This window comes from Bidens hawaiensis, unplaced genomic scaffold (assembly GCF_021521415.1).
Source record: "Bidens hawaiensis isolate Kalapana, Puna unplaced genomic scaffold, B.hawaiensis_p1.1 tig00027337_1, whole genome shotgun sequence".
Lineage (NCBI taxonomy): Eukaryota > Viridiplantae > Streptophyta > Magnoliopsida > Asterales > Asteraceae > Bidens > Bidens hawaiensis.
The window spans coordinates 121,707-131,442 of NW_027494427.1; the positions used below are offsets into that span (position 1 = coordinate 121,707).

The 9,736-nt window shown below is 33.9% G+C and overlaps 1 protein-coding gene across 2 annotated transcripts; it reads right to left on the reverse strand.

Moving 5' to 3' along the window:
• Positions 1–521: 521 nt before the first annotated feature.
• LOC143575344 (membrane-anchored ubiquitin-fold protein 3-like) lies at positions 522–4,512 on the reverse strand. 2 transcript variants are annotated; one of them, XM_077059749.1, is made up of 5 exons: positions 4,416–4,512; positions 4,186–4,258; positions 3,022–3,243; positions 1,758–1,928; positions 522–879 (listed from the first exon to the last, which is right to left on the reverse strand). In XM_077059749.1, exons 3-5 carry the CDS (start codon positions 3,152–3,154, stop codon positions 824–826), a joined length of 360 nt encoding a protein of 119 aa, XP_076915864.1. In that variant the 5' UTR covers positions 3,155–3,243; positions 4,186–4,258; positions 4,416–4,512; the 3' UTR covers positions 522–823. The 2 variants fall into 2 exon arrangements, with proteins under 2 accessions (XP_076915864.1, XP_076915865.1); XM_077059750.1 differs by lacking the exons at positions 4,186–4,258; positions 4,416–4,512 and having other exon boundaries at positions 3,022–3,401.
• Between the last annotated feature and the right edge of the window lie 5,224 nt (positions 4,513–9,736).

Genomic DNA, 9,736 nt, shown 5'->3' on the forward strand with positions numbered 1-9,736 from the left:
AAAATGGCATACGATATCACAAAGGGAATAAAACACCTAAAAGAGCAAAGTCACCTCGGGAGAGGCTGCAATCATTGGTCGGTCGAAACCCTAAATTAATACAGTTTGAAAAAGCGTAAGTTCGTGATGGTGGAAAGCTAAAGGAAAAAGCTTTTCAAGATACAACAGAAGAACATAACACGAAACAACTAATCTCTGTTTAATACAAACAGTTCAAGTCAGTTTGACAAACATGTTTATCAAAACAGGTTCAGATTTATGACAAAATTCAAAACCTAAACATAAACTTTTATAGTTTGAATATATTTATTTTACACGTACTTTTGCTTCTCATTGTAAATCGGTGATCTTTTAGTACTAATGTGTCGTGTTCGAGTTCATGGATTTAAACACTTTTCAAGTTCGACCCAACAGCCCGTCTAGCACCAATTGTGAAGCTCATTATCCTTCTAACTTACCTCTAGCTATATTTATTGCATACAAAGGATCCAATAAACATATTAAACAAAATAAGAATTGGCATAAAGTACATTGTTGCAGTCACTTGATTTAAGCTCAAACATTTTCATCAAAATTATACCCGATAATTTGGTTGGATACGATTTCAAGTCGGCATATTAAAAACGATATCAATATACAAAAAACAAAAACGAATACGAGGACAAAATAGAAACAAACCTCTCGGGTTCATACACCATTTCAGAACATAAACGACACACCCGAAAGAATATCAATATCAAACAAGAAGGCATCTTTCCATATATTTGAAGCATCAAAATGCTAACCAAGATCATATGATTGCATATATGGGCCTCTAACATATCTATAAAATTGTGCATCCACATGTATTCAGTTTTCGCGCCTCGTCTTGCTTTTTGGCTGTATCGCATAAAAGACGGATTATAAGGGATTCGATTTTCTTTTGTACCCATTGGGTTGACAGTCAAACGGGCCGGATTATTTAAAACGCTGTTCTAGTGCAGTAAACTTTGGTCGACTTTCATTTGTTCAACTCAATTGACCAGTTTCCTTTTTTAGCTATCTTTTCTTAATTTGCTCGTTTTCACCAATCAAAAATATATAACAACTAATTAAACAAGCTGAAATTGATGCCACTAAGCATCATCACTAGGCCTATAAACGAACTTAATGTTCAATGAACCGTTCATGAAATGTTCAGCGGGAAGTTCGTTTATTTAATAAACGAACGATCATGAACAAAAGTTTTTGTTCATTTAGTTAAACGAACGGACATGAAGACATGCCTCGTTCGTTTAATTATGTTTGTGAACGTTTATTTACATTTGTTCATTTTCTTTTCGCTTATGTTCGTTCAGTTTCATTTATGTTAAGTCATTTTACGTTTGTTATTTTACGTTCATTAATTTATTCATTCTAATTTTTTAGTCTCATTACAATTTAGTCTAGTTTTAATAACTTCTAAGCCCAACACATTGGTGTTCACATTTACCTTTAATTGGTTTTAGCTCAGTCATGTTTGCTCATCTATGTTCATTTGTTTACATTTGTGAAGCGTTCGTTTATACTTTTATTTTCTTAACAAACAAACAAGAAGAAGAAAATATTACCACGTTTATTTCCTTAACGAACAAACAAGAACAAGAAAAACATGTTCTCTTGGTTTTTCATCTCCGATTGCTTGTTCAGTTAAAGTTAAGCGAACGAACACGGTTCGTTTACAAGCCTAATCATGACACACAGAAATAAACAAGATAAATAATTATTATTAAACTAACCTGATTTATTTTTGGCGACAGCAGGTTGAATAACAACATGCATTGTGATTACTCCACCTGCAAACGCGCCATCACGGACCCCACATTCTGATAACGTCTTACTATTTTCCAAAACTTTTCCCAAATGTATCAACTTCATGTCATTAATTGTTTTCGGTACTACAGATTTACCTATAAAAAGGCAAAACTTGGTTTCAGAATATATTTTAATCAAGCAAATAGAAGAATTAAGAAATGATCTGTCCACATATAAGCGATCTTTTACGCTTATTTTCCTGATTTTACCAACCAACACTGAAGTATACACAAAGTGTCATTTTTGCTGATTCTAAATAAAGTTGCTGATGTGACGGTGTTTATTAAATCATTTTAGTGTATATGTATATGCCATGTGACATTTAGTTATTTTTATAAACAAAATATTAAAATATATCATTTTAACAATCTTGTTATTTATTTATTTTTTCATATGAGCATATTTATACATTTTAGGACATGCAACTTCAAGGGTTACGGGTAAAATCTGTTAAAATAAGGTTGGTTGCTAAAATCGTTAATAAACTGTAAGTTAATTTTATTTGTATCTAAATTAAAGGTGTAACGTACAATTCAATTTCATACCACTTGCCCTAAATGTTTAATAAAAGATCCATAAGATCTGTTCACCTTATCATCCTCATGATGTGAATGCTTATTGGAGCACATAAAACTATACATTTCATTCAATTTGCCCTAAATGTATATATATTCAACTATAACATTCTTTTATCAAAGGAAAAATATCAAGTGAATGTATAGATAAAAACAAAATACAAAATATAACCTACTTTCATCCTCCTGTCATTTTATATGAGTAAAATGTTTCTTCCATTGTATGTAATATGGTGATGTGGCAGTTGGCACACTGCCACATCACCAAAAGCTGGTGGCACGTCATCAAAAGGTTACATACAACAGTAGAAAACTTGAAAGTACGGTATGTATACTACATATAGGTGAAAGTAAGTTGTATTTTTTTCTCATTGTATGTGCTCACCTTCTATAACCGATAAGATGGTGAAGTGGCACACCGCAACAGGCACCACATCACCAAAAAACGGTGACACGTCACCACTTTACCTGCTATAAAAAGTTACTTACATATAACAGTAACAAATGCACATATGTTACAAAAGGATGAAACTTGAAAGTAAATAACATTTTGGTGTAATTACTAATCAAGTAAAAGCAATAAACATATGAGCTAAAAATAATAATTTCAAACCTTGAGGCCACTCAGAAACAAGCTTCTGCTTAATAGCAGTTACAGTAGTTGAAGATGCATAACTGCCATGACTTATATCTGTTCCATCATATATTCTGAATTTAAGTTCCACATTCTCAATCCCTTCGGCCATTATATACTTTTTCTTTCGAACCAAGCTTCAGGGTCGGTTGTAACTTGTCAACAAAACAATCAGACACAAGAATGTGTCTCGAAATTTACCTACACAAAATTTAATAAAGTTTTATAAACATAACATGTTATCGAGTAACACGTCGTTTTCGTCTTATTCTCTCTCCTCATCCTATAAGTATAATTGCTTGGATAAGATGGATTTGACAATGGGAGCGTTTGGATGTGCATTTTGAAAGTGATATGTGACACTGAATGATCAGAGTCAGATAACTAGATACAATAAAAATGCAAATTGGATTTTAATAATCCCACCTTTATACAGTTGGCCGATAATAATCTCACCTCAAAAAGTTCTTGCCACCAGTCCCATATTTCGCCCAATTTTTTCACATTGGACCCCCGTTAAAAAAAATTAACTCCGTTAATTTTTTTTCAAATTTCAAACTGATGCTTTAGGGATTTTGATTGGAAAGAGGATACGAGTCGATTGACGTAAAATTTATCTCAAAACGGTGCTCCAAACGGCTTTATTTTTTGTCAATTGGAAGTTTAAACGCCCAATTTAAAGCATCGTTTCGAGGTAAATTTTACATCAATCGACACGTATCGTTATTCCAATCAAAAGCCCTAAAACATCAGTTTAAAATTTTGAAAAAAAAAAACATAACGGAGTTAAGTTTCCGTTAATTCTTCTTTTAACAGGGTCCAATGAGAAAAAAACAGGGTGAAAGGTGGGACCGGTGGCAAGAATCTTTTGAGTTGGGCTTATCAACGGGCCAACTACAAAAAAATGTGATATTATTAAAATCCAATTTAGTTAATAAAACACGGTGCACGAATTACAGTTTCAAGTACTCTTAGAAGCTATTACAATCACTTTGGCGTATAAGCAATTTAACTTCACTTGATAATCAATCAATAACAAATAATCAATTTTTCGCAGCTCGAATCAAACTGATTATAATAACATAACAAGAACTGATGATCTATTTGTGTAAGTAAAGAGATGAAAGAAAGATAATGCGAGACCTGTTGTAATTAGTGGGCGGATGAATATATCATCACTTCATTTGCTAACGAGACAATAAAAATTTACTTGTCACTGCACAAACAATAACAAACAAACATTTCAGAGGCTTAAAAAACGGATCTTTGTAAGGGTATCAGTTTATACGTAGGAGGAAGAAGAAAACCCAGTACAGTTTTCGTATGATATGAAATAGAAATTAGAAACCCAATTGAAGATTGATTGATTGTACCTGTAAAATAAAAGATTGATTGAATGTGAAAGAAAGAAAGAAAGAAAGAAAGAAAGATTGACGATTTCAAGCGAGTTTGGAGATACAACAAAGGCTGTCTTGGCTTTCCGTTTAGATTTATTTATTTTATTTATTTATTTATTTCGGGATAATTTCTTTTTTATTTGTTTGTTTCGGTTATTCCTTTTTAACCAATTTTTCTTCGGTTCTTTTTTTAAAGGGATTACTCTGCTAAATAGTAATCAAGTTTTGGAGTTGTTCCAATCAGGTCACTGATAAAAAGTTTTGTTTTAATCAGATCATTTAACTTTTAAAATTGTTCCAATGCTAGACATTTTACCTGAATGACAGGTCAATTAAGCATTTTTTTAAAGTATATTACCTGAACATTAGGTTATATAGTTTTATTAAAATTTACAAGATAAATCAAGCATTTAAAAAAAAGATAAATCACCATATGATTCAGTTAAGGCCTCCACTTCTACATTCATTCAGATCACAAACCCACCACCCTTTAGCAACTCAGCCATTCACCACCACCATGAATGTACACAACACTGGCCTAAATCAACACCACCACCACCTAGTCTACCAAGTTCCTCAACTCCAACACAACATATTTATTTTCCGACATCGATTTTCCGGCCAACAATCATCACCCTCAACAACCAATTTAGGCGATAAAAATCGAGGCTTTGTGAAGCCCGTTTCGGAAAAACGAAGTGGTTAAGGGTTGTGATCGGAAAGACGAAGTGGTTTGTATTCTTGGGTTTTGAAACCCTCGTCGGATCTGGTTTGTGCACTTGGGTTGACGAACGGTCGAATCTTGTTCGTTGACCTGCGGGACTTGGTCAAATTCTAGAAGTGCAAAGATGTAGCGTCAAGGTGATCGGTGGTGGCAGGCTGTTGGAGTGGTGGCAGTGATCCGGTGGTTAAAGAAAGAGAGGGAGCAGAGGTTGAAGAAAGAGAGGGGGTAGAGTGAGAGGTTTATATTTATATGTTTTTTAAATATTAAAAAAATGTTAATAACCTGTTGTGTATGTCAAATGTCTAGGATTGGAACAATTTTAAAAGTTAAGTGATCTGATTAGAACAAAGTTTTTTTAGCAGTGAGCTGATTGGAACAACTCCAAAACTTGGTTACTATTTAACAGAGTAATCCCTTTTTTAAATTATGATAAAGGGGTGTACAAAATATTATGAAAAAAATAATATATATCCAGGTTATGCGTTATACTCTACTCTCAAGTCTTCACAACTCTAAACTATTAGCCATACTAGGTCGCCTCATTTCCTCCTCCCCTTCTAAGTTTCAATCACACCATTCGATTTATGTTATATTTCATCATCCACAATTCTTTAACATTCATTTCTTTATATTACTAAAATACAGTGCCGGCTTGACAGTTTTAGGAGCCCAAGCCCTAGCTTGAGGCCTCCCTAATTTTTGGGCCTCCATTTTTCAAAAAAAAAAAACAAAAAACTATATATTAATATTATGTTTTTTTACGCCTATTTAATATTATCTCAAATAAATAATAATAGCTTGTTAGCCTATTGGAACTTCAATTTCGGTAAAGTAAATTGACAAAAGTGTTTTCAAGATTAAACTACCAATCAAATGGGGCTTCAACATATGTTTATCTTTCTACTATAATTATAGGGATTTTCTAATATGTGCCCTAAGGACACATGTAAAAAATATTAATTATGAAACATTCTTGTTGAATTTATAATTTTATATTAATTACAATAATAACTACTATATTTAGCAATATATATTCTCCTCTTAAATCTTACCACCATTGATGACTACTAAATGAAAAATTTTAATTCTCTCTAAGATTACTATTTCATCTCCGACCATTTTTATATTCATATATATGTAAATAATATTCAAATATAAAAGTAATTTTTGAAATTCCTATAACGTCTTCGAGTGTTGAACTAACTCAATTGCGTTAGCTATAGGATCATTATTTTTTGTAAAAGATGATGTAATATCCAAAGTTTCTTCTTGGTGTAATTTAGAGACATTATTGAATTGAGCCTCTTCTCGTCTCCATCGTAATAGTCAATAACTAAAATAAATTTCAAAGTAACTCGTATGAAGAAGAACACTCAAAACATGACGACAAAATATCCCGACAAATTCAAAGTTTTGCAAGTCATGTCAGCCATCTTACCATCCCAAACCACCTTATGCCATCGAGCCGCTTTGTTATGCTTGACAACAAAACTTGTGTCATTTTCTTTGCAAGCCGAATATTGAATCGCTAGAGCAAGCTGATTTTGAGTTACTTTCATATTTGAATATTCTTTACATATATATGAATATAAAAATGGTGGGAAATGAAATAGTAATTTTAGAGGGAATTAAAACTTTTTATTTAGTAATCATTAATGGAGGTAAGATTTAAGAGGAGAATATATAATGCTAAATATAGTAGTTATTAGTGTAATTAATATAAAATTATAGATTCAACAAGAATATTCCTATAATTAATAGGGCACATGTTAGAAAATCTTATAATTATATTATGTTCTTCACTCTTTTTCAATTTTAATCACAGATTGTATGTCCAATCTTCTTTTTCAACATCCCTACTATTAAAATTGGCAAATCAAGTGGCATCGCAATTCTAGCATTCTGCTAAATATTAGGCTAGTACTCTGCTTCAATTCTGGATTGCTTAACTGCTTAAGTAAGTCTATTTATGAACTGAATTATATTTTAGTCTTTAGGTTATAAAGTGATTATTTGCATTATATTCTTGATTGCTGACTGATAATTGATTTAGAAATGATCATTCTAACAATATCAATTCGAATTTGAAAGTATGAACCTAGTCATTCAAACAAAGAAAATAAAAAATATACCGTGATGCTTTAACGATATCAAGTACTTTTTTAAAAAGGCCTCGATATTTTAGTTAGTTTTAGGCCACCAAAAACGTTAAGCCGGCCCTGCGTAAAATACAAAAAGAAATATGACAAACATGAAAAAACAATGATTTGATAGTGGTGTGCGTTGGCTAGGTCATTGGGACCCGTCACTAGCGGTCTGGGGATAGAGGAGCGGTGTTCGCGTGAGGCCTATGGTGCCACTAGTGATGTTCAATGGTGTATACTCGATATCCTTGCATTTTATCATGATTTACAGGTCAATTGGTTGAGAAGAGACACCCGAATACTTCATTTAATTAAGTGGAAAGTTTTGGGTTTAAGTATCACACGTGACATAAAATAGGGTTTTCAGTAGAGTGTTTAATTACATGATGTCACACCCCGGCTTAGGGCCTAGGCGTATGACCAATAGTTGGTACCTGTTTTGTAAATACATCAGAGTTGCGGGTTATTTTAGCGGAAGACTTTGGTTGAATAGAATATTAATTTATTTGAAAACTTCTCGGATAATAAATATCCGGTGTTTGATTTATAAAGCTTGTTGAAATACCGTTTGTAATATTTTAATAATTAAAAACTGAGCCATCATTACCTTGCGAGCAACTAATTCCATGAATGTCTTGCTACCTGTACTAATCTGTATTCCCTGAAATGTTAGGAAAAATACGTCAGCTATATGCTGGTGAACACGTATGACTCTATAAACATTTTGAATGACATTATAATACAAAAGTAGTTTTCTCTACAATCTCAGCAGAAGCATTTCTACTTCTGGTCTATGTACCACTGCCCTACACACACAATTGTTCCCGAGCCACATAGCCCTTTCCGGGAGACTAGTTATGACCATTAGCCCGCGGCCACGTAGCCTTAGAATGATTAGGCTGAACGGTTATGTTTGGATCCAGACACATGTGTATTCGGTCTGAGTTGACTTTATTTTCTATCTTGTATTATAAAGTTTTAGAGATTACTCGATCTCATATAAGCATTGATTGACTCGTTAAGACAAACACCCGTTCGTCTCGTTGAGTATAATATGTTTTGACTGATTGAAAAAGGTTAACGTATTCATGTTATAAAAGGTTTGAACGTATTCACCTGTGATTGACTGTTCTGAATGATATGGTGATCTCGTTTGAAACCTTGACTGTGAATGATTGGCTGATTGATTGATTGATGATTAACCTATAATAAAATAGGTATATAAATATCTGGATCGTCTCTTGATCCGGATGTAGACCTTTAGTCTGGTTTAAATAGCTTTAAACATTGATTGATCATTTGTTTGAATAAAATATTGAGACATATAGTCTTTTTATTTATTTACCAAATCATATGCTGAGTTTCTTCTTCAAGAAGAAACATTCATTGACCGCCAGTATTGAATGTAAAATCTTATGTTTTTTAATCATAAAGAAACATTATTATAATTATATTCCATGAATATAAAATGCTATGTTTCTTAATTGTGAAGAAACTATATTCTGACTATATCCTTATGAATGAAAAATCATGTGTTTCTTATTTATAAAGAAACATTACTATAATCCTTTGTATGCTTAAAGCTTATGTAAACATAATTATGATGAAGGTTTGGATTATACCCCTGACTGTGGTCTAAGCCATATAATATAATAATAAAATAATGACTTAGGCAGAACCCTACCTTACACGGGTATTCGAAGTTCTATTACTAAGATTGATCGAGCAGCACTTCCACTCTCTATCGCGTTCTAGAGCTTTAGACTGTTGGAACTGCAGAGCTTGGCACACACTACGATGCTTGGCACACAAAACGAGGCGACATATGGTGTTTGTCGTATCGTGCACGTACTTCGAGATAGATTGTCGGGTTATTCTTGTGTGGCATGAACTTCGAGGTATTGTTGGTGTACGGCTCGGATTACGAGGTAACGATTGTCGGATCGGCACGGAAACCGAGGTAGAGAGGGTAATTTCTAGAGAGAGAATCTAGAGAGAGAAAGTTTGGTGTGAGAAAATGAGATGCCGTTCACCCCCTTTTATAGGCTGATTTTGGGTCCCATCGCGGTACGCGATGGGTCCTCTTCCTTGGCCGTCGTGTACCGCGACGCCACCATTTTTGCATGGGCGCCACATGGCCTGACACGTGTCCTTCCCTGCGCCACGTGTCACCAGAGGGTGACACGTGTCCCTGAGTCATCACGGGTCATCGCGTACCGCGATGGCCGTGTTCTTGGACTCATCGCGTAGAGCGATGGGTCCCTATATACCATTTTTCATTTTCAGTCCTTTGTCTTTGATAGCTTGTCACTTCTATGCCTAACTCTCATTATCCAAAAATACTAAGGCGGCTCTCAAGCGTGTGAAGTGCAAAGTGGGCCATCAAAGCGCCACATTGTGCCCATCGCCCTTCGCCCGAGCCCGTGCCC

Bases quoted from the DNA above. Each gene is read 5' to 3' on its own strand.
- LOC143575344 (XM_077059749.1), bottom strand. From the start codon at position 3,154: ATGGCCGAAGGGATTGAGAATGTGGAACTTAAATTCAGAATATATGAT. The intron at 1,929-3,021 runs GTTTGAAATTAT...GCCTTTTTATAG, and splicing joins TGTTTCTGAGTGGCCTCAAG to GTAAATCTGTAGTACCGAAA. The intron at 880-1,757 runs GTTAGTTTAATA...TATGCGATACAG, and splicing joins TGTCGCCAAAAATAAATCAG to CCAAAAAGCAAGACGAGGCG.